This window comes from Anolis carolinensis, chromosome X (genome assembly GCF_035594765.1).
Source record: "Anolis carolinensis isolate JA03-04 chromosome X, rAnoCar3.1.pri, whole genome shotgun sequence".
Classification (NCBI taxonomy): domain Eukaryota; kingdom Metazoa; phylum Chordata; class Lepidosauria; order Squamata; family Dactyloidae; genus Anolis; species Anolis carolinensis.
In genome coordinates this window covers 558,928-584,391 of record NC_085847.1, presented here as the reverse complement: position 1 = coordinate 584,391, position 25,464 = coordinate 558,928, and the positions used below count along the sequence as shown (strand labels likewise).

The following is a 25,464-nucleotide window of genomic DNA, read 5'->3' as shown; positions in this document are numbered from 1 at the left end:
AAGATGCCTTGAGCCACCCCAGGCATCCTCTGGAGGGCAGGCCCGGATCAGATTCCACCTCCCGGCCTGTCCTCATGCAATGCTTGGCTTGCCTGGGTTGCCATGGCGACTTCTGCCACAGTCCCAGCTTCAGTGTCCGGACAGGAGCTCCGTCTCTGGATCCAAAGCTCAGGAAAAGAAATCCCATCTAAACATTAGGACAAACTTCCCGATGGTAAGAGCTGTTCAATGGTGGAATATTTGGCCTCGGAGTCCAGTGGCTGGATGGCCATCTATTAGGAGTGATTTGATTGGATTAGTTGCTTCCAATTACAGTAGAGTCTCACTTATCCAAGCTAAACGGGCCGGCAGAAGCTTGGATAAGCGAATAACTTGGATGATAAGGAGGGATTAAGGAAAAGTCTATTAAACATCAAATTAGGTTATGATTTTACAAATTAAGCACCAAAACATCATGTTATACAACAAATTTGACAGAAAAAGTAGTTCAATAGGCAGTAATGTTATGTTGTAATTACTGTATTTACGAATTTAGCACCACAATATCACGATATATTGAAAACATTGAGTACAAAAATGGCTTGGATTATCCAGAGGCTTGGATAAGCGAGGCTTGGATAAGTGAGACTCTACTGTATATGATTCTATGAAAACTTTGTTTTTTTACTAGTTTAGCTCCCCAGCATTGCATGGGTTAGTTGAAAAAAATATATCAATTTTTAACTATCCAAAATGAATAAGGTTGTGGGTGAACTACAACTCACACCATGCCAGGTTTATTTATTATTTATTTATTTGCTACATTTATATGCCGCCCTTCTCACCCCGAAGGTTAACTCCCCGAAACTCCATCAGTACTTAAAGTTTGTGATGTTGGGCAAGACTGCTCTAGATGCATCATGGGCGGAGTTCAGTGTGTTCTCTGCCTATAAGGTAAACTACAACTCCCACAATGGTGAGTCAGTCCCTTCAAACCCCTCCAGTGGGTTGACTGAGTCTTGGGGATTCTGTGTGCCAAGTTTGGTCCAGATCCATCACCGGTGGAGGTCACAATTTCTCTGGTTGTGGGTGAACTACAACTCCCAGAAAGGAAGGCCAGTTCCCTAACCCTAACCCAAACCCTTCCAATAATCAAATATTGACATATCAGGTCTGTGTGCCCAGTTTGGCCCAGATCCATTGGTGTTTGGGTTCACAGTGGATGTAGGTGAACTACAACTCCCCCAAATCAAGGTGAATTTTCCCCAAAGACCTCCAGTACTTTTTGGCGGTCATGGTTGCTCTGTGTGCCAAGTTTGGTCCAATTCCATCTTTGGTGAAGTTCAGATTGCACAGTGATTGCGGGTGAACTATACATCCCAGGACCTACAACTCCAAAATGCCCAGGAAAATTCCCTTCAAAATCCACCAGTATTCAAATGTGGGCATATCGGGAATGCATGCCAAGTTTGGTCCAGATCCTTCCTTGTTTGGGTCTGGATGTAGGCGAACTACAACTCCCATAAATCCCTCCACAGACCTCCAGTAGTTTTTATTAGTCACTAGTTGTGCCCGGCCACGCGTTGCTGTGGCGAAGTATGGTGGTATGGGAAATAAAGTATTGAGGAATTGGTGGTAGTTAAGGTAAAGGGTCCCCTGGGCTGAGTGGGTTGCTAGGAGACCAAGTGGGCGGAGCTTAGTCTTCTAACTGGCAGCAATTGGATAAAAACAATTATTCCTCTCCCTCTAATTAGGACTTTGTTTTTCTTTTCTTTTTGTTGTATCAACCTAGAGGCATGGATGAGGGGTTGTGATGTCAATTTTCGAGGTTGTGGGGTGTTTACTTTTGTTGTCTTGTCCGCTGCCGTGATGCCATCACTCTTTTATATATATAGATGGGGAATCTGTGTGCAAAGTTATTTCCAGGTCCATCATTGGTGGAGTTCAGAGTGCTTTTAGATTGCAGGCGAACTATACATCCCAGTTCCTACAACTCCTAAAAATCAGGGTAAATTCTGCCCAAAACTATATCACGTTACCTTAAATCCGAAGTCTAATCAAACAAATGAATGAGTAGATTAGAAAATCCTACTAACTCAATGGATCTACTGTAGTACTACTCAATATTCTTTGGGTCAGGTGAAGTTGTCATAATTATATTTTTATTGATATGAAAAATATTTTTCTAAGGTTAACAACAGCGGCAGACGTGACAATGTCGCCATCCTTTATGTAGTAAACTGTCCAGATGTGAAATAGGAGAATCCGGTTGAGGATATTTGATGGTGCCTGCGTTCAAGCATGGGTGAGTATTGTGAATGATCTATGCATTTAACACACCCTCCACCACAACAGACGTGGTTTTTACAATTTATTGATAAAAGATAGCAAAGTCTGAATAAAAAGTTAAGTAAGAAAGCAGTAATCCAATTGCAAAAGCAATCTGCAGAATATAGTTCAAAGTCTCTGTAGAAAATAGTTTAACGTCTCTAATATAGCAAATCAGTCCTGAAATACAAGGCAGCGTGGACTCCAAAATACAATCCAAACACAGAATCTAGGCATGACAAAACAAGAATCCGTTTCCATGAGCAGAGACAAGGCAGAAATTAAGCTTCCCAAAATCAACGTTGCTTTGTCTGAAATCTTTCCCTGTTTCACCCTATTTAACCACGCTTACAAGCTAAGAAAGCATTCCTCTGACCTTGGGTTCCCACACGTTTACTAGCGATTCTCACAGAATGCCTGGGACAAACCCTTAACCTTGTGTCTCTATCTAAGGAAGATTCCTCTGACTCACTGCCAGAGCCACCTGGACTTTGTTGATGTTCACAATCTTGTGAAAGGCCAGGCTTTGAAGCTGCAAGGCCATTCAATGCTAACCAAGAGTTCTTCCTCCCACCCTGGACATCATTCCACAGATATATCAACCCCACGTGACTAGTTTCCAACAGGGCTCACAACCTCCGAGGATGCCTGCCACAGATGTGGGTGAAACGTCAGGAGAGAATGCTTCTGGAACATGGCAATACAGCCCAGAAAACACACAGCAATACAGAAAAGATGCTGGAAACTGTAACCCCCAACCTTGGTTATCCAGAGCTTCAAAATCCCCCCCTAAAAAACAACAACATATAATGCTACGCACCAAATTGGGAGCCCTGGGAAAGGACTACAGGACCCATCTCCTGGGTGACTGGTGCCTCATAATAAACCCACCCCTGAGGTTTTCCCATGATGTCACCACCTCAAGGGACCTGGGCAAACCAGCCCAGAAATTGCTCACTTGAAGGATCCTTCAAGGAACCCATTGGAAACACACCAACCGCTTTCCTACCAAATTGATCAGGGCTGTAAGCTTGTTTTTAGAGATAAGGAATCCTCGGCCATTCGTAACCTTTCCTATTATTATTATTATTATTATTATTATTATTATTATTATGTGTGTGTCAAGTGGCTGGTTCATGGAAATCTTGGAGCTGGCTTTTTCCTATCATCATCATCATCATCATCATCATCGTCATCATCATTATTATTATGTGTGTCAAGTGGCTGGTTCATGGAAATTTTGGAACTAACTTTTCCTATTATTATTATTATTATTATTATGTGTGTCAAGTGGCTGGTTCATGGAAATTTTGGAGCTAACTTTTCCTATTATTATTATTATTATTATTATTATTATTATTATTATTATTATTATTATTATGTGTGTTAAGTGGCTGGCTCATGGAAATCTTGGAGCTGGCTTTTCCTATCATTTATTATTATTATTATTATTATTATTATTATTATTATTATTATTATTATTATGTGTGCCAAATGGCTGGTTCATGGAAATCTTGGAGTTGGCTTTTTCCTATTATTATTATTATTATTATTATTATTATTATTATTATTATTATTATTATTATGTGTGTTAAGGGGCTGGCTCGTGGAAATATTGGACTTGGCTTTTTCCTATCATCATCATCATCATCATCATCATCATCATCATCATCATCATCATGTGTGTTAAGTGGCTGGTTCATGGAAATTTTGGAGCTGGCTTTTTCCTATTATTATTATTATTATTATTATTATTATTATTATTATTATTATTATTATTATTATTATTTGAAACACAACAAGATGAGTCCACAGCAGATACTCTGCTGGCTGTGGTACTGGTTGTTATTATTATTATTATTATTATTATTATTATTGTGTGTGTTAAGCGGCTGGTTCATGGAAATCTTGGAGTTGGCTTTTTCCTATCATCATCATCATCATCATCATCATCATCATCATTATGTGTGTTAAGTAGCTGGTTCATGGAAATTTTGGAGTTGGCTTTTTCCTATTATTATTATTATCATTATTATTATCATTATTATTATTGTGTGTCAAGTGGCTGGTTCATGGAAATTTTGGAGCTGGCTTTTTCCTATTATTATTATTATTTGAAACACAACAAGATGAGTCCACAGCAGATACTCTGCTGGCTGTGGTACTGGTTATTATTATTATTATTATTATTATTATTATTATTATTATTGTGTGTGTTAAGCGGCTGGTTCATGGAAATCTTGGAGTTGGCTTTTTTCTATCATCATCATCATCATCATCATTATGTGTGTTAAGTGGCTGGTTCATGAAAATCTTGGAGTTGGCTTTTTCCTATTATTATTATTAGTATTATTAGTATTAATATTATTATTAGTATCCTGCCTTTTTTCTCTAAAGAAAAGACTCAAAGCAGCTAACAGTAAAACCAATACAATACCAATACAACAGCACATCCCAGGATTCCTTAAGAAATAGCCATGGGATTGCAGTCCTATATTGACTTGTTTCCCCCCCGATCACGTTATCGCTTATCTGACACAAAATGTTCAGTCTCTAATCTAACCGAAACCTTGAGAGTGACGAGGGAAACAGATAGGAAGCCGCAGCCCTTAATTGTCTTTGCACAATTATGTGTCTATTTTCCGGACTGTGCCCTTCCAGGCCAAACCAGCATGCCGACCCTGAAATTCCCCAAGACCACCGAACCTCTGTGGCACAAATGGGATCGGAAGGCCCAGAAATGCGGCTTGCTGAGCACGGTTCACGCCGTCAACGGAGATCAATACACGGGAGAATGGTGGGACAATCTCAAACACGGTAAGAACAAGATTTTCTTTATCGTGTCAGAAGCAAATTGAGAATACAGCTATAATGTAGACCAATGATGGGCAACCTTTTGCGCTTGGTGTGTCAAAATTCACCAAAAAACCTAGCATGACTTGGGTGGTGTGTCACTTCGAGAAAAGAACCATAATTTCACAATATGTATAGTTTAAATGACAAAAATATATAATCTATATATATAAAAGGGTAATGAAATTTCGGCCTAGGACAAAACAACAAAACGACACATCCCAGAAACACTAAACTTGGCAGCACAACCCCTCATCCATGCCTCTACGTTCATACAACAAAAAGAAAAGAAAAATAAAGTCCTAATTAGAGGGAGAGGAATAATTGTTTTTATCCCATTGCTGCCAGTTAGAAGGCTAAGCTCTGCCCAGGGGACAAGCAGAGTTAGGCCTCAGGCCTCTTCCACAGTGCCTATAAAATACAGATTATCTGATTTTAACTGGATTATATCGCAGTGTAGACCGAAAGCCCTTTCTCACAGCTATATAACCCATTTATAATGGACTTAATGTCAGGAGAAAACCTTTACCCTTTACCTTAACTACCATCAATTCCTCAATACTTTATTTCCCATACCACCAGACTTCGCCACATCAACGCGTGCCCGGGCAAAGCTAGTTGTAATATATAACTTCAATAAATCAAAAACTATTTACTACCATTATTTCCATGTACAACAATCTATGGTACCTCTTGCAGTTTCCATGCTGATTTCTCTCTATTCTAGTTTCAATGTAGTCATGAGCAATGAATAATATAATAATAATAATATATCAGTAATAATATGATAATATACTACAATAATAATAGAATAATAATAGAATATATATATAAGTTCACAGGAATTTCTCGCTAATTCATATGTGTATTTCTTAGAACCCCTTTTAGCACTTTCTGATGTGTCTCCGTTTTTCCCTCCGCCAGGCAAAGGCATCCAAAAATGGCACAAGACCGGCGCAATCTACAGCGGAGACTGGCAATTTGGGAAACGCCATGGCTATGGGATCTACGGCGTTCCTAACCCATCCGGGGTGGGTTACCGGAAAGTGTACGCGGGCTGGTGGCAGAACGACAAAATGGATGTAAGTCCCGCTTTGTCTCAGCCTAAGTTCCATCCCGGCTTGATTACTGCAACTCACTTGATGTGGGGCTGCCTTTGGAAACTGTTCGGAAACAGGAGTGTGATATCACTTCCGAATGGCATGGTTCCCATTCAACCGCTAGCGTCAGGGTTTAGCAAAAGGTAAGAACCAAATAATAATCCAAATGTCTCATAAAGTTCCAAAGGTTACAAAGTCCAGGAACAGCCAGGAATCATAGATTCATATAAATCCACAATCAGGAAGATATAACTGATAATACTTGAGCAGGAATACATGAACAAAAACATAGACAATTTCCAAGATAGATTAAATCCAAAATCAAGGCTAGACATGAACCAGGAACAAGAGAACTCAGGCCTAGCTTCTCACTCTAACACAGCGTTGCCTGAACAGACTTTAAAGTCAACAACGTGTTGTTTAATAGCCACCCATGAAAGCATTACGTCTCCCGTGAATTTTCTCCCCAACTTTCCTATGTAATCTCTCTATTTTTGGCTCTGATTTGTAAATGGAGACTTTTGTAAACGGAGACTTTTGTTGATCTCCATAGCTCCTGGTGGCTTCTCCTGGGAACCTTCCTTATCACTCAGCTCTTCACTCAAATCCTTATCTACTATTGACTCCTCAGACTGACTCCACCTTCCGAGCCAGTTTTCTCACAGAGAGCAACATCATTTCCCAGACCTGTAATCCGCTCCTTGTCCCTCCAGGGAGATAAAGCGGAATGTAAATAAAGTGTATAATAATAATAATAATAATAATAATAATAATAATAATAATAATAATTACAGTAGATACATAAAGTGTATAATTATTTTTATTATTATTACAGTAGAGTCTCGCAGAACGTTGGATAAGCGAATATGTTGGATAACAAAGAGAGATTAAGGAAAAGCCTATTACACATCAAATTAGGTTATGATTTTACAAATTAAGCACCAAAACATCATGTTATACAACAAATTTGACAGAAAAAGTAGTTCAATACACAGTAATGCTATGTAGTAATCACTTATTTATGAATTTAGCACCAAAATATCAGGATGTTTTGAAAACATTGACTACAAAAATACGTTGGATAATCCAGAACGTTGGATAAGTGAGACTCTACTGTAATTACTACATAGCATTACTGCGCATGGAACTACTTTTTCTATCAAATTTGTTGTATAACATGATGTTTTGGTGCTTAATTTGTATAACGATGACCTAATTTGATGTTTAATCGGCTTTTCCTGAATCCCTTCTTATTATCCAACATATTCACTTATCCTGCTGGCCTGTTTATGTTGGATAAGTGGGAGTCTATTGTATATTGATAATCTTATATTATCTGCTTAGAACTGGATTATATGAGGCCCCTTCTACACAGCTGTATAAAATGCACACTGAAGTGGATTATATGGCAGTGTGGACTCAAGATAATCCAGTGCCAAGCAGATAATATAAGATTATAAATGGGTTATAGAGCTGTGTGGAAGGGCCTTGAGTCTACACTGCCATATAATCCAGTGCAAATTAGATAATCTGTGGAAGAGGCCTAAGTGAGGCCTAACTCTGCCAGTCCCCTGGGCTGAGTGGGTTGCTAGGAGACCAAGTGGGCGGAGCTTAGCCTTCTAACTGGCAGCAATTGGATAAAAACAATTATTGCTCTCCCTCTAATTAGGACTTTATTCTTCTTTTCTTTTTGTTGTATCAACCTAGAGGCGTGGATGATGGGTTGTGTTGTCAAATTTCGAGGTTGGGGGTCCTGTAGTTTTGTTGTTTTGTTGGTCACCGTGATGCCATGACTCATTTATATATATAGATAGATTACTAGCTTGGGGACCCGGTGTTAATCCACTCCTTCGTCCGTTTGTAACTTTAGGGTTTTGGAGTTAAGTTTTTCTCGGAGACGGAGTATTACGAAGGGGACTGGTATGCCGGGAGGAGACAAGGCTGGGGACGGATGTACTACAAGGATGGCTCCATCTATGAAGGCCAGTGGTTCGAGGATGCGCCAAATGGGACAGGAATGCTCCGCTTTAGTAAGTACGGGCTGTCGACCATGACAATGTTGTTGTTGCAGTTTCTCATGTTGTGGTGACCCCCAACTATGTATCGTAAAGTAAATATCTGATGTATTTTCATTCACTGGACCAAATTTGGCACAAATACCCCATCCGCCCAAATTTGGGAGGAGGATTGATTTTGTCATTTGGGAGCTGTAGTTTCTGGGATTTATAATTCACCAACAATCAAAGAGCATTCTGAACTCCACCAAACTTGAACACTGATGGATCTGGACCAAGTTAAAATTTGAAGGGTTTGGTGGGCATCGACCTTGAGTTTGGGAGCCATAGTTCAACTACATCCAGACAGCACTGTGGACTCAAACAATGATGGATCTGGACCAAACTTGCCACCAATACTCAGTATGCCCAAATGTGAACGCTGGTGGAGTTTGGGGAAAATAGCCCTTGACATTATATGTTTTCTGATTATATTTGACGACCTTTCTGACACCCCTCCCGACCCCCAGGTTGAGAAAAACTGGTCTAATGGTTGAATACTCTTGCACTTTGAAGTCATTTTGCAGCAGTTGAAGTCAGTTGTGGGGGAAAAAAATGACATTTCAAAAGCAATGAAAAGGAGGGATCACAGAGAAATAATCGGGAATGGTCCTTGCCAAATCAGGACCCTTTGGGCGGTCTGAATAATATTAATAATAATAATAATAATAATAATACATCACACAGTCCTAGACACTTGGGAAGTGTTCGACTTGTGATTTTGTGATACGAAATCCAGCATATCTACCTTGTTTGCTGTGTCATACTTATAATAATAATAATAATAATAATAATAATAATAATAATAATAATAATAATAAAAAATCACACAGTCCTAGACACTTGGGAAGTGTTCGACTTGTGATTTTGTGATACGAAATCCAGCATATCTACCTTGTTTGCTGTGTCATAATAATAATAATAATAATAATAATAATAATACATCACACAGTCCTAGACACTTGGGAAGTGTTCGACTTGTGATTTTGTGATACGAAATCCAGCATATCCACCTTGTTTGCTGTGTCATACTTATAATAATAATAATAATAATAATAATAATAATAATAATAATAATAATAATAAATCACACAGTCCTAGACACTTGGGAAGTGTTCGACTTGTGATTCTGTGATACGAAATCCAGCATATCTACCTTGTTTGCTGTGTCATACTTATAATAATAATAATAATAATAATAATAATAATACATCACACAGACCCAGACACTTGGGAAGTGTTCGACTTGTGATTTTGTGATACGAAATCCAGCATATCCACCTTGTTTGCTGTGTCATACTTATAATAATAATAATAATAATAATAATAATAATAATAATAATAATAATAATAAATCACACAGTCCTAGACACTTGGGAAGTGTTTGACTTGTGATTCTGTGATACGAAATCCAGCATATCTACCTTGTTTGCTGTGTCATACTTATAATAATAATAATAATAATAATAATAATAATAATACATCACACAGACCTAGACACTTGGGAAGTGTTTGACTTGTGATTTTGTGATACGAAATCCAGCATATCGACCTTGTTTGCTGTGTTATAATAAAATAATAATAATAATAATAATAATAATAATAATAATAATACATCACACAGTCCTAGACACTTGGGAAGTGTTCGACTTGTGATTTTGTGAAATGAAATCCAGCATATCTATCTTGTTTGCTGTGTCATACAATGTCGTTGTGTCAATAATAATAATAATAATAATAATAATACATCACACAGACCTAGACACTTGGGAAGTGTTTGACTTGTGATTTTGTGATACGAAATCCAGCATATAGATCTCATTTGCTGTGTCATAATAAAATAATAATAAGCAATATAAAACTCAGCAATAAAAACAAATCATAAACCATTAAAATCACATGAAACACGCAACCCTATGAAATCCACAGGTTTCCCATTAGTCGAGAGTGGCGCTACCACTAAACCAGAGCCATGGCAACTAACATGGAATCATGGGGCGATCTTTGTGGAGCGGGAAAAGGCCCTTTTGTTGATGCCGAGGGGCCGTGCAGAGCCAAACGGTCCCTTTGTATATTCCGACGGGGTTTGATCCTGCCTTGCAGCAAATCTCTCCAAAAAAAGAACACAAATAAAGGACGTGTTAAAATAGCAGTGCTGGCGGTGGAAGAAATGCTCCCGAAGCCCTTGACACATAGAAGACAAAGAGAAAACCTAGCCAACTTCTGACCACTTTGGGAGCCAGACCAATTCTTCAAAGTATTGATTTATTTACGTCTCCGACTCTGGTGGTTGGTGCTCATCTCCATTTCTAGGACAAAGAGCCGGCGTTGTCCATAGACACCTCCAAGGTCATGTGGCCACTGGCATGACTGCATGGAGCGCCGTTTCCAACATAAGTCCAGCAACATAAGCACGGCAAAATTCAATGCCGTCACATAAAGAAAAAGAGGAAATCTGTTTCAAGTAACCCTTGCTGAAACAGTAACCAGTATTGTGAATATAACAAACTTACGTTTCATTGTATACCATTTTTTGTTGTACTTTTGACAAGTTATTGAAACAAATACAGTGGAGTCTCATTTCTCCAACATAAACAGACCAGCAGAATGTTCCTATGTCCTATGAGACCATCTAGATGGCCTTTGGAGGGTCCCTTTCCTTACCTATGGTTTATGAGATTGTCTAGATGGCCTTTGGGGGCCCTTTCCTTACCTATGGTCTTATGAGGTTGTCTAGATGGTCTTTGAAGGTCTCTTTGCTTAGCTATGGCCTCGTGAGACCATCTAGATGGCTTTTGGAGGTTACTTTTCTTACCTATGGTCCTATGAGACTGTCTAGATGGTCTTTGAGGGTCCCTTTCCTTGCCTATGGTCTTATGAGACCATCTAGATGGTCTTTGGAGGTCTCTTTGTTTACCTATGATCTTATGAGATTGTCTAGATGGTCTTTGAAGGTCTCTTTGCTTAGCTATGGTCTTATGAGAACATATAGATGGCTTTTGGAGGTTACTTTTCTTATCTAAGGTCTTATGAGATCGTCTAGATGGTCTTTGGAGGTCTCTACCTATGGTGTTATGAGACCATCTAGATGATCTTTGGAGGTCTCTTTCCTTATCTATGGTCTTATGAGATCTAGATGGTCTTTGAAGGTCTCTTTGTTTACCTATGGTCTTATGAGCCCATCTATATGGTCTTTGGAGGTCCCTTTGCTTACCTATGGTCTTATGAGATCATCTAGATGGTCTTTGGAGGTCTCTTTGCTTACCTATGGTATTATGAGATCATCTAGATGGTCTTTGGAGGTTTCTTTGTTTACCTATGGTCTTATAAGATCATCTAGATCAGGGGTCCCCAAACTGTGGCCCTCCAAGGTCATGGACCTGGCCTCTGTCCTAAACTTTAGACTTAGGGTTGACCTAACTCTGAAACGACTTGAAGGCACACAACAACAACAATCCTAATTTTGGACTATTTCATCCTAGTCCGGCCCCCCAACAGTCTGAGGGACTGTGAATCGGCCCTCCACTTAAAAGGTTTGGGGACCCCTGTCCAAGATGGTTCATAGAGGGAGATGTGTTTGGAAGCCAGCCCTTTCTAACAAGCTCTGTGTCAATTGCAGAAAACGAAAATCGGTACGAAGGCAGCTGGAAAAACGGCAAGAAACACGGGCCGGGGAAGTTCATCTACTTGGAGACAGGGCAGCTTTATGAAGGTTTCTGGGTGGCCGACGCTGCAAAGTGCGGAACTATGATTGATTTTGGCCGGGAAGAAGCTCCCCTGCCAACACGCTACCCAATCCCAAAGGTAATGTGAGGCTAATTAATATCTTACATTTTCCCCCTGGATTCTTTTCCAGGAATGTTGTGTATAATGTGTTGTCAAAGGCTTTTGCTGTGTTGCTGTGAGTTTGCCAAGCTGTATAGCTACGTCCCGGAAGCATTCTCTCCTGACGTTTCGCCCACATCCGTGGCAGGCATCCTCAGAGGTTGAGGTCTGTTGGAAACTAGGCAACCCCGCCTTTCTCGACCTCAAAGGCAGCTTACATGGAGGCAATAATTCAATGCCTTGGAAACATATAATACAGATATTAAAATTAAATTAGATTAAAAACAGACATATTAAACATTCAAAAACAGACAAGAGTTATTTCTTTCTTCAACCCTGGACATTATTCCAGATATATAAACGCCACTTGCCTCGTTTCCAACAGACCTCACAACTTCTGAGGATGCCTGCCGTAGATGTGGGCGAAATGTCAGGAGAGAATGCTTCTGGAACATTTTCCAGACTGCAACCCAATGTTGTGTATTCCTGCGTGGTGGCCCTTGCAGTCCCTTCCTATGGTTCTAAAATATTCCAATGGTTCTAAAATATAATTTTAGTATGATTTAGATACTATTTATATTTAAATATGCTTTATAGATTTGTATTTACTGGTTGTATGGTGTGTTTTCGACATTGTCTGTAACTACCTGGGCTTGGCCCCGTGTCAGCCACCCCGAGTCCCTTCGGGGAGATATAAAGCAGGGTATAAAAATAAAATAATAATAATAATAATAATAATAATAATAATAATAATAATAATTTTGTCAGTGAAAGCCATATGCAAAGAAAGAGTTCTCCATGGGCCACGTCCCATCCAGCTTTCGAAGTTTCTGGCTCCTAACACCGATCCTTCTGTATTTTTTTATTATTTCAGGGCGAACTTGCAGACCCTGAAGGTGTGTTAGATGAAGCCGTGCGTAAGTTAAAGACTACTGAAGAATACATTTCTCACTCTCAGAAAAAATGATAATTGTTTGAGACCAATGGGAAGCCAGAGACAACAGAGAGGCCTCCTTGAACTACTTCACTCCCAAATATAAACTTGGCACCACTTTCGAGTTTTTGACCTATCTTTCATTCAATCAGGCCGTTTTCTTCCTCGAGATGACGAAACCGAGGCTATCATACTTCAGATGTATCCTAAGAGGATGTGACTCACTAGAAAATACAATAATGCTTGGTAAGGTAGAAGGCAGTAGGAAAAGGAGACGAACAAATTCCAGGAGAGGTCAATTTGATGGCAGTTAACAACAAAAAAACTTACTGTATATACTCGAGTATAAGTCTAGTTGTTCAGCCCTTTTTTTAAGACTGAAAAAGTCCCCTCGGCTTATACTCGGGTGAGGGTCCTGGTTGGCTTATATTTGGGTCAGCTTATACTCAAGAATATATGCTACATTCATTATTTTTCTCTATTATTATTGGTATTATTACATTTGTTATTTTTCTCTATTATTGTTGCTACTATTACATTTATTATTTTTCTCTATTATTGTTGCTACTACAGTAGAGTCTCACTTATCCAACATAAACGGGCCGGCAGAACGTTGGATAAGTGAATATGTTGGATAATAAGGAGAGATGAAGGAGAAGCCTATTAAACATCAAATTAGGTTATGATTTTACAAATTAAGCAGCAAAACATCATGCTATACAACAAATTTGACAAAAAAGTAGTTCAATATGCAGTAATGCTACGTAGCAGTTACTGTATTTATGAATTTAGCACCAAAAATCACGATATATTGAAAACATTGACTACAAAAATGCGTTGGATAATCCAAAACGTTGGATAAGTGAATGTTGGATAAGTGAGACTCTACTGTATTACATTTATTTTACTCTATTTTTATTATGATTATTCATAAATTTATTATTTCAGACTATTTTTATTATGATTATTAATACATTTATTATTTCACTCTGATCTTATTGTTATTATTGCATTTATTATTTTACTCTATTTATTATTACTTGTATTATTTTCCTGTATTTATTATTATTATTACATGTATTATTTTTCTCTATTATTGTTGCTACTATTACATTTATTTTACTCTATTTTTATTATGATTATTAATACAGTTATTATTTCACTTGATTTTTATTATGATTATTAATACATTTATTACAGTAGAGTCTCACTTATCCAAGCTAAATGGGCCGGCAGAACGTTGGATAAGCGAATATGTTGGATAATAAGGAGAGATTAAGGAGAAGTCTATTAAACACCAAATTAGGTTATGATTTTACAAATTAAGCACCAAAACATCATGTTATACAACAAATTTGACAGAAAAAGTAGTTCAATACGCAGTAATGCTACGTAGTAATTACTATATTTACAAATTTAGCTCCAAAATATCACGATGTATTGAAAACAAAAATGCGTATTGACTACAAAAATGCGTTGGATAATCCAGAATGTTGGATAAGCGAATGTTGGATAAGTGAGACTCTACTGTACATTTATTATTTCACTCTATTTTTATTATGATTATTAATACATTTATTATTTCACTCTATTTTTATTATGATTATTAATACATTTATTATTTCACTCTGGTCTTATTATTATTGCATTTATTATTTTACTCAATTTATTATTACATGTATTATTTTCCTGTATTTATTATTATTATTACATGTATTATTTTACTTTATTATTATTAAACGGATACATAAGCACATTTACATTGAAGATGAGAATGATTTGATCAGAGTTGGAAAGTCTTATCTTAAATTTGAGCTTTATGTACTACTACTAATAATAATAATATTTATTGAGGATTCCGGATGAATGGATTCTAATCTTGGACATGCTTAAAATTTTATATAATGCGATTTTATTTTGCAATGGGATCTGTTTTATACGAATTGTTTTGTAGATTGTTTTATACGAATTGTTGTTTTGTAGATTGTTTTATATGAATGGTTGTTTTTACATTGTTTTTAGGCACTGAATTTTTGCCTATTTATTGTAAGCTGCTTTGAGTCCCCTCAGGGAGAAAGGCGGAGTAAAAGTGATGTAAACAAACAAACAAACAAACATTATTATTATTTGGATTAGGATCAGATTTGACCCCACAATCGGAGATTCCCCTCCTCCTGTGAATGCATGGAAGTAATCAGAAAAGTTTGTCCTTCTTTGTTGATCTGCAACAGGCTCATTGTTAGCAAACCAAAATACAACCCCAAAAAAACCCCAAACCCCAACAAAACAAATCCGTTTCCCGGCACCTAAGAAGAAAGCAACATCCTTTCTGAAGAAACCAAACTGTGGACAGAGTAAACTGGAAAAATAATTTTAATTTTCTAGTTTTGTTTTTAGTCATCTGAGCCATTATTTTCAAACAAGAATAGGTACAAAGTCGTCAAGAGAAATGTGATTAAAAAAATACACACACACACGCACGCACACACACACACACACAACCCAAACCAGACGGCGTGCAAAACAAAACCACATTGGGTTATTTCCGACACTTCTCCACTCAGTCCTTCCAGGATACAGAAGAAACATACCTTTTTTTTCTGGGCACAGAGAGAAGTTACCAACACAATCCTGCTTGAACTTGGACGAGAAAAAAAATACTTTGGCAGAACTATCATGTTTGTAAAAAGGATCGTGCATCACTCTCCCCTGTTATGTACGTCAGCATGCGCCCATTTCGAAGGATGCCGGGGAATAACTTAGTACAAAAAGGGCACCATTATAGTTGACTTCCAAATAAAAATGACGTAGAATCCAATTCACGTTTTGATACAACTTGATTGGTCAGTTGTATTTTATTTGCAGTGTTATCAACTGGATAGCTTCTGGAAATTTGTGTTACCAAAAAAGGTAGCTTTATATTCAGATGTCCCCAGAAAGCACACACATATATATGTGATTGAGGCAGTGTGGAAGAGGCCTGGTTGAAGTAGCCCTGGGCTGAGTGGGTTGCTAGGAGACCAAGTGGGTGGAGCTTAGCCTTCTAACTGACAGCAGACCAAGTGGGTGGCAGCAATTGGATAAAAACAATTATTCCTCTCCCTCTAATTAGGACTTTATTTTTCTTTTTGTTGCATGAACGTGGAGGCATGGATGAGGGGTTGTGCTGCCAAGTTTAGTGTTTCTGGGATGTGTAGTTTTGTTGTTTTGTCCTAGGCCGAAATTTCATTACCCTTTTATATACAGTAGAGTCTCACTAATCCAAGCCTCGCTTATCCAAGCCTCTGGATAATCCAAGCCATTTTTGTAGTCAATGTTTCCAAACTTGGCACACATATTCCCCATGACCCATTTTTAAGTTCTGGTGCGGTTTGGGGGAGGATGGACCACGGATGATGGGATTTGCAGTTCTTTCAATCACTTCGGCTTCCACAGACCACTGTGACGCCCGCCGCCTGTGACGGAACTAGCCCCACATTTTTTAAAAGGCACAGCTTTAAAGGTCTGGTCTCTAAAATGGAAAAGAGAAGGAAAACTAGAGGCTCACAAAATACAAATCAGCGTGGGATGCACTTTGGAAGACTTCAAGTGCTCACTAGAAGGTTCAAAATACTCTTCTTCCCTTATACAAAAGTTTCATTTCACAAGTGTATAATGTTAGATTTTTCTTTTTTTACAAATGCCGAAACATATCCAATTGGTCTGGGAAACAAGCCCTGTTTTTTCCATGCTATTTTTTTTGCTTCTGATACCAAATTTTCTGTTATTAGTCCTCTGAAATAAGCTGACAGATTTGGACCTCATTTTTCATGTTTTCTCCAAAACTGGCTTTCACAACAACAGCTAAAATCTCGTTTTCTTTTCTTTAAGGCATCAAAAATCATTTTTTTTTAGATGTTTCGGGAAAAGCACATAGGCAGGGAAATCGGGAAGAGAGGACATTCATTTCCACGCAGAAAAGGCAAGCAAGATGCCCTCGGAGCACACAATGCTTTCTTCCAAAACATTCCCGTAAGAGCGCAGGTACAAACACGCACGCTTCCTGAAATAACCCTCCAATTCAAAAACAGCCAGCGTTTCCAGCTTTCAATGGCAACCGCTGGGAACGCTGAATCGCAAAGGCCACAATACCTTGGCACTCGAAGGAACTCAACTCCAAAAAATACAAAACAAAAGCAAAGCAGTGAAGATGGCTTTGAACAAACAAAGCGCAGAAAACACATTCCAACACGTTTTCATAAATATTTCTACAGAGAAAAATCTTCAGTGCATCAAAGGCAAATATTTACCGATTCCAAACGTTGAACAGTCTCGAATATATCTCTCAAGCAAAAATGGAAGCTCACTTCGAAGGAACAAGACCCTCAAAACACAGGTAGTAGCTTAAGTATTCCAGTAATAGCATCTGCTTTATTCAATATGTACTTATATTTATATATATATATATAGACACACACACACACACACACACACACACACTTTAGGGAAAAAAACTAAAGTAGAGTCTCACTTATCCAACACTCACTTATCCAACGTTCTGGATTATCCAACGCATTTTTGCTCGGGCTGTGGCGCAGGCTGGAGAGCAGCTGCAATGAATCACTGCAATGAATCACTCTGACCAGGAGGTCATGAGTTCGAGGCCCGCTCGGAGCCTATGTTTGTCTGTCTTTGTTCTATGTTAAAAGGCATTGAATGTTTGCCTATATGTGTAATGTGATCCGCCCTGAGTCCCCTTCGGGGTGATAAGGGCGGAATATAAATGCTGTAAATAAAATAAAAAAAATTTGTAGTCAATGTTTTCAAAACATCGTGATATTTTGGTGCTAAATTGGTAAATACAGTGATTACTACATAGCATTACTGCGTATTGAACTACTTTTTCTGTCAAATTTGTTGTATAACATGAGGTTTTGGTGCTTAATTTGTAAAATCATAACCTAATTTGATGTTTAATAGGTTTTCCCTTAATCCTTATTATCCAACATATTCGCTTATCCAACGTTCTGCCGGCCCGTTTATGTTGGATAAGTGAGACTCTACTTTATTTATAAAATAATGGCCACTTCGGCTGGAAGGAGAAAATGAAGTTTTTTTAAAAAAAATCTGGGAATCATTTGCTTGTTTTTCTTCTGCATTTACTTCTGGAGCTCAGTTTAGAATGAGAGTGCTTCCCCAAACTACAAATCCCAAGATTCCCGAGGATGCAGCCATGGCAACTAAAGTGGAATCATAGCATTACAACGACATGGTGTGAAAGGGCTGCAACACAAGCTGTTTATGGCCCATCTCACACAGCTGAATAAAATCCCACATTACAGTAGAGTCTCACTTATCCAACGTTCTGGATTATCCAATGCATTTTTGGAGTCAATGTTTTCAATGCATTGTGATATTTTGGTGCTAAATTCGTAAATACAGTAATTACTACATAGCATTACTGCGTACTGAACTACTTTTTCTGTCAAATTTGTTGTATAACATGTTTTGGCGCTTAATTTGTAAAATCACAACCTAATTTGATGTTTAATAGGTTTTTCCTTAATCCTTATTATCCAACATATTTGCTTATCCAACGTTCTGCATCCCGTTTATGTTGGATAAGTGAGACTCTACTGTATCTGCTTTGAACTGGAATATATGGCAGTGTGGACTCAGGGCCCTTCTAGACAGACCCTATATCCCAAGATCTCATCCCAGATTTTTTGTTTATTGATTATCTGGCAGTGCGGACTCATATAATCGAATTTAAAGCAGAAAACCTGGGATCAGATCCTGGGATATAGGGCCTGTCTGGAATAATAATATTTTGTGGGATTTTCTACCTTGATATTCTGGGTTATATGGCTGTGTGGAAGGGCCCTATATCTTTCAATTCCCGAACTGACCTGCTGTTTTGGTAATAGTCAACACACCTCTTATACTGAAACCACCACTGTCCCCATTGGGCTTCTGTGATTTAGGGACCAGGAGAAGAGAAACAAAGCCAAGACATAACCACTCCATATTCCAAAAATATTAAGCAAAAGTGGAATCCAGTGAGACAATGCTCGGTTGCAGACCCGTCTATGCCATCTTTCAACTCTCCCAAACAGCAGCAAATGATCCCCAGATATTCCAGTAGTAATTTCATCACCCAACCTTTGCTGCAAAAGTGCAAATCTCAATCAAAACATAATCTGGCTGAGCAAAATAATTTTTGGGGGGACTGCACTTTAAAATACAACTCCCATTTTGGATGTGGTCCAAAATGACAACTTCCCCCACCTTCGAGAAAACAAGGGAGCCCTAAGTCAACAGAAAGGTTTGAAGAACTTGCCTCAGTTAGCATTCAACCTGCAGTCCGTCCTGTACTCTCTCTCTCTGGTGATTCCTCGGGGAGTCTTTCTTTCATGGTCTCCTTTCCTACGCTTTCCTGTCTATCTGAGGTGATAAAGCCGAAAGAAACACAGATTAAAAACGATTGCCTGTGACAATTGTCCTGCCACCAGATTCCAAGGAAGACTCCGAACACAGCGGTGGAGCACACCATTTGCCTCCAGAAAGCCTCAGGCTCAATCTCAGTTCAAAGGCTCCGCAGACCAGGAGAAATCTTCTCCCCCTGAAGACCAATGAACTGAGCCGACATTAAGAAAGCTTCCTCTGCTGTTCTTCAAACAATTATTCTATTTCTTTGACCCAAATCCCAAAGGGTTCCCTGGAGAGCTGCATTTATGGTTTATTGGGGATGAAGTGAAATCTGGCACTAGCTATACGCATATCAAACCTTGCATATGAAACCTTTATCTCACTAGGCCCTATGGTTCCTTCTCAAAACACGTTCTGCCGCCAAAGAAGAGTTGCTGTGAGTTTTCTGGGCTGTTTCTCCGTATTTCAGAAGCATTCTCACATCTATGGCAGGCATCCTCAGAGGTTGTGCGGCTTGTTGGAAACTAGGCGAGTGAGGACTCTTGTCTGTTGAAAGCAAGTGTGAATGTTGCAATTAATCACCTTGATTAGTGCTGAAAAGCCTTACGGCTTCAAAGCCTGGCTGATTCCTGACACTCTGAAAACAGGGGAATTCCAGACATGAAACAATCAGGGAAAGCTAACACCTCCCAACAAAGGATTTCCCCAGGCAGGAAGCAGCCAGGCTTTGAAGCTGCTAATCAAGGTGATTAAATGCAACATTCACACTTGCCTCCAATATACAAGAGTCCTTTCTCCCACCCTTGACATGATTCCACAGATATATAAAACTCACTCGCCTAGTTTCCAATTAATATTAATATTAATAATTATTATTAAAAAAATTATTATTGAAAAAGGTTTGGATCATTGATGTCGCCATCCCAGTCACATTGACGAAAAACAACAGGAAAAACTCAGGACCTCAAGATTGAACTTCAAAGACTCTGGCAGAAACCAGTGCAGGTGGTCCCGGTGGTGATGGGCACATTGGGTGCTGTGCCAAAAGATCACAGTCGGCATTTGGAAACAACAGACATTGACAAAATTACGATCTGCCAACTGCAAAAGGCCACCCGACTGGGATCTGCACACATCATCCGAAAATACATCACACAGTCCTAGACGCTTGGGAAGTGTTCGATTTGTGATTTTGTGATACGAAATCCAGCATATCTATCTTGTTTGCTGTGTCATAATAAAATAATAATAATAATTTATTTGTATTCCGCCCTATCTCCCCAAGGGGACTCCAACAAACCTCACAACCTTTGAGGATGCCTGCCATAGATGTGGGCGAAACGTCAGGAGAGAATGCTTCTGGAAAAATGGCCCGACAGCCCGGAAAAGACACAACAACCCAGTGATACTGGCCATGAAAGCCTTCGACAACACAAGAAAGATTTTCCATGCCGGAAAGAGACTTAACTTCACTGAGAAGTCCATTTCCCTCCAACTACTAGGTAGGGACATGGAGGTCTGGAGAAAAAAATGGGGAGGGGGCAATCTTATTAGCTACAACATCTGGGCCACATTTCTTCCATCTGGCCTTAATATCTGTAGGCCATCCCCATCTTTATGGGATTTTTTTTTTCAAACCAGGAAGCGTCTGGTCACTTCTTAATTTGCCAAAACGTTTGCAAGGGCCTACTTTCCTTATCCCAATCTAGCCTTATGGAGAGCGAAGCACTCAAAAGCTCACATGCTTTTGTGACCCAACTGTATGACCTAACTCTGACATTAAAAAAAAATTAGACAGGCCCTATATCCAGGGATCTGATCCAAGGTTTTCTGTTTATCCTAGATTATCAATGAGATCCTGGGATATTGGGCCTGTCTGGAAGGGCACTCGGTTAACTTAATGTACTTAATTTACTTTCTGGACTCTCCAGCCTCCATCTCTATATATAAAAGGGCAATGAAATTTTGGCCTAGTACAAAACAACAAAACTAGACATCCCAGAAACACTAAACTTGGCAGCACAACCCCTCATCCATGCCTCTACGTTCATACAACAAAAAGAAAAATAAAGTCCTAATTAGAGGGAGAGGAATAATTTTTTTATCCAATTGCTGCCAGTTAAAAGGCTAAGCTCTGCCCACTTAGTCTCCTAACAACCCACTCAGCCCAGGGGACAGGCAGAGTTAGGCCTCACTTAGGCCTCTTCCAGATTATCAGATTTGAACTGGATTATATGGCAGTGTAGACTCAAGGCCCTTCCACACAGCTATATAACCCATTTATAATCTTATATTATCTGCTTTGAACTGGATTATCTTGACTCCACACTGCCATATAATCCACTTCAGTGTGCAGTTGGACACAACTGGACTTAATGTCAGGAGAAAACCTTTACCCTTTACCTTAACTACCACCAATTCCTCAATACTTTATCTCCCATACCACCAGACTTCGCCACAGCAAAGCGTGGCCGGGCACAGCTAGTAGACCATATAGAATAGATTTTGTAATCCAAAATATTACATTTACATAGCTTTGCGACCTGTGAACAACATCCTTTGGCTGGATTGTCCTCTCCGGCCCAACAGAGAAAAATAATCTCTATTTTCTATATGTTCCCACCCCATGTACAGTAGAGTCTCACTTATCCAACATACGGGCCGGCAGAATGTTGGATAAGCGAATATGTTGGATAATAAGGAGGGGTTAAGGAAAAGCCTATTAAACATTAAATTAGGTTATGATTTTACAAATTAAGCACTAAAATATCATGTTTAACAAATTTGACAGAAAAAGTAGTTCAATTCACAGTAATGCTATGTAGTAATTACTGTATTTACAAATTTAGCACCAAAATATCACGATGTTTTGAAAACATTGACTACAAAAATGTATTGGATAATCCAGAATGTTGGATAAGCGAGTGTTGGATAAGTGAGACTCTACTGTATATTTATTTAGAAGTAAATCCCACTGTCTTCAATGGGCCTTACCCTTAGGCCAGGTTGTTCAGGAGTGCAGCCTTTTTACTGTCATGTGTATTTTGCATTTCTTCCTTTCTTTCTGCACCCCTCTCTCTCTATTATTATGCTTTTTCCTTAACAGAAATATTCCAAAAACGTGCAAGGGATCGTCTGCCAGCACAAAAGCCCAATTCTGCATCACTCTTGCCAACGCAAAGCCAATTTGTTCAGCGTGTCTTATTTGGCACCATGCAATTCCTCTTCTGCCAGTTATGGGAATGATTTGGGAGCATGGGAGGATTATTGTCTGCCAGTCTAGAAATCTGTGGTGTGCTTAAAAAGATACTTTTGCATCCATAAGGACTAGAAACATCCTTAAAAGGCTAAAATCTTGATTTGCTGAGAGGTGATCGGTGCTTCCCTGATATACATGCAGCTCAATATTTGTCTTATTCCTGCTCTGTTGGTGTTTTAACATTGGAAAACTTTCATTTGTGTTCAGGTTGTGGACCATAAATCTGACGTGCAAAAATGCCTCTAACTTCCTTCTTATACTATTCCACTCAGAAAGCATTCTCTAGTCCCCTGCCCCAATGAATCACCTTTTCAAAGACAACAACCTTCATGATAACTGGGAAGATTAAAGGTCTGAAGGCAACACGACACAATTCCTTCTCTTGGCATTTGTGCCGCCTTAGACTTCCAAACTGTTGCTGTTATTTTTTTAATAGCACTAAAAGCTTAAGGTACAGTACTACTAATCTCTCTTTCCAAACAGAATGCCACAGTCCAGCCAAATTCATGCACAAGGGAGTCAAGAGAACACAGTAGAAATATTTGCACTTTGTACTTGCTTTAAAAAAAAAAAAAAGAATTCTTGGCTTAGTTTTTTTTTATGCAAAATGGCTGCCTGGAGGCGGCAGGGTGTCGCCTCTGTGGTCCAGCTGATCTTGCAGGCGCGCAAACTCGGCGAGTTCGTTCAGTTCCTGGAACTGGCGGTCCGTCTTGTGCGTCACCAGCGACCGGTAGAAGTGGACCGCAAATACAATGAAAATCAACCCAAAGGGAACCATGATGGTGGTGGAAGTGATGGCCGCCGCCTCGCCGGCCGTGATGGTGGAGTTGCTCGCCCGGCTCCCGTCGCCCGTCTTCTTCTTCAGCGGGTGGAACTTCACCCAGCAGAGCAGGACCACCTCCGCCAGGAAAAGCAGAGTCCCAATGACGGTGGAGAAGGCCCAGGCCAGCTCGATGTGCCGGTGCATGCGCTCGTGGGGCGACTCCTTCACCGAATTGAGGTTGTGCACGTTGCTCACGGCCTCGATGTTGGGGAGGATGCAAGTGCTGATCATGAGGGCAAAGAGATGGACGGCCACCAGCACCGTGGTGCAGGCGCTGAACGCTATCAGAAGCCCCGGCGGGTAGTCGTGGTCGGCATCCAGCTGGACTTCCACCATTGCCACCTGGAAAGGAATAGGAGGAGAGGGAGAATTTAATTTAATTTAATATTAATAATAATATTATGTTGTAATACAATGTAATAATTATTATAATTCACTATTATAATTGTATATTTATATTACATGCAATATTACTAATAATATTGCAATATAGTTGTATAATATAATATATTGTATGTATATATACTTGTAAACCGCCCTGAGTCCCCTTCGGGGTGAGAAGGGCAGTATATAAATGTCGCAAATAAATATAAATAAATAAATAAATAATTTAAAAATTTCAGGACAGAACAATCAATCCACCATATTTTGTTTATTTATTACTAACTTGGGCACCCGGCGTTGACATCATGCCAGGTTAATCCCCTGAAACTCTATCAATACTTAAAGTTTGTCTTTTTTTTTTCTTTTTTTATTAATCATTGTAATGAAGTGTGAATTTTTTAGTTTACAGATGTCATGTTTAATTGTGTTTTAAAAGGGTCAATATTTCAGTTATGGCATCTCTGCACTCAAGAGTTGGTTGCCATGGAGAAGTGGGCGGAGCCAACTGCCGTTTTGGTGGAGAAGTGCAGGTTTGAAAAAAAAGCAGTTAGTCTGTGCCCTGATGAGGTACAGGGAAGACTGATCCTCAGTTGAAGGGATCAGGGAGACTCAAGTGCTTAATTTTGAGTCAGTTTAAAATAAGTTTGGTGACTTATTTTAAGGTAGCCCTGCAGACTAGGACGCGGAACAATGGCTTCAAACTACAGGAAAGGAGATTCCACCTGAACATCAGGAAGAACTTCCTGACGGTGAGAAGGGCTGTTCGGCAGTGGAACTCTCTGCCCTGGACTGTGGTGGAGGCTCCTTCTTTGGAGGCTTTTAAGCAGAGGCTGGATGGCCATCTGTCGGGGGTGCTTTGAATGTGATTTCCTGCTTCTTGGCAGGGGGTTGGACTGGATGGCCCATGAAGTCTCTTCCAACTCTACTATTCTATGATTCTATGATCCTGATAAGAAACAGATAATCTGTGATTGTAATTCACGGGGTGACTGCAGTTTAAAGCAGTAGAGAAAGAAGTGACATTTTAAGAAGTTTGAAACACCTCATTCTAGCTTTGCAACTGTTAATCAAAGTGCCTCTAAAGAGAAAGTTACTGTAACCATTAAGCTTTGTGCCTGAATAAACGTGTTATTGTTCTTCAAACATCTCAGCTTCTGTCACATATATTACCATCAAGAGTAAATAAGAAGAAGGAAGAAAAACAAAATTTAAAAGGTCTCCTCTCTGAGTAGCTAGTGGCTGCATCTTCTCAAGTGGTACCAAACGTTAATAATCCCCTTTACATCTGGTGGCCGCATTATAAACATCTTTACATTTGGTGGCAGCGTTTAAATAAAAACATCTTTACACTGGTGGCAGCGGTTATAATAATATAATAATATTATATATTTAAATAAATCCATTCTTCTCCACAATCATTATTATTTTAGAATACATACTGTATATACTCGAAGATAAGCCGAGTTTTTCAGCCCTTATTTATGAGCTGAAAAAGCCTCTCCCGGTTTATAATCGGG

The 25,464-nt window shown here is 39.2% G+C and overlaps 2 protein-coding genes across 6 annotated transcripts in view; one reads left to right on the top strand and one right to left on the bottom strand.

Annotated features, from left to right (window-relative positions):
• tmem120b (transmembrane protein 120B) overlaps window positions 1-25,464 on the bottom strand; it is a 79,563-nt gene that overhangs the window by 37,807 nt on the left and 16,292 nt on the right. Inside the window, exons 1-2 of one of the 4 annotated variants that reach the window (XM_062958754.1) lie at window positions 22,476-23,342; window positions 19,393-19,496 (exon numbers count right to left, since the gene is read on the bottom strand). The exons of 1 other annotated variant lie outside the window; for it this stretch is intronic. In XM_062958754.1, coding sequence (XP_062814824.1) covers window positions 19,393-19,404 — 12 coding nt within the window. In that variant the 5' untranslated portion in view covers window positions 19,405-19,496; window positions 22,476-23,342. Of the gene's footprint in view, window positions 1-15,428; window positions 23,906-25,464 lie in introns of those variants that run through there. 2 more of the 4 variants (XM_062958753.1, XM_003227924.4) reach the window with 2 other exon arrangements.
• On the top strand, window positions 143-16,326 carry morn3 (MORN repeat containing 3). Of its 2 annotated transcripts, XM_062958757.1 has the most exons (7): window positions 143-214; window positions 2,170-2,284; window positions 4,969-5,124; window positions 6,085-6,242; window positions 8,131-8,290; window positions 11,934-12,118; window positions 13,014-16,326. In XM_062958757.1, the coding sequence occupies exons 2-7, from the start codon at window positions 2,281-2,283 to the stop codon at window positions 13,104-13,106; spliced, it is 756 nt and encodes a 251-aa protein (XP_062814827.1). In that variant the 5' UTR covers window positions 143-214; window positions 2,170-2,280; the 3' UTR covers window positions 13,107-16,326. The 2 variants fall into 2 exon arrangements, with proteins under 2 accessions (XP_062814827.1, XP_062814828.1); XM_062958758.1 differs by lacking the exons at window positions 143-214; window positions 2,170-2,284 and adding an exon at window positions 3,249-3,332.

Bases quoted from the DNA above. Each gene is read 5' to 3' on its own strand.
- morn3 (XM_062958757.1), top strand. The intron at 6,243-8,130 runs GTAAGTCCCGCT...TTGTAACTTTAG, and splicing joins GGCAGAACGACAAAATGGAT to GGTTTTGGAGTTAAGTTTTT. The intron at 12,119-13,013 runs GTAATGTGAGGC...TTATTATTTCAG, and splicing joins CACGCTACCCAATCCCAAAG to GGCGAACTTGCAGACCCTGA.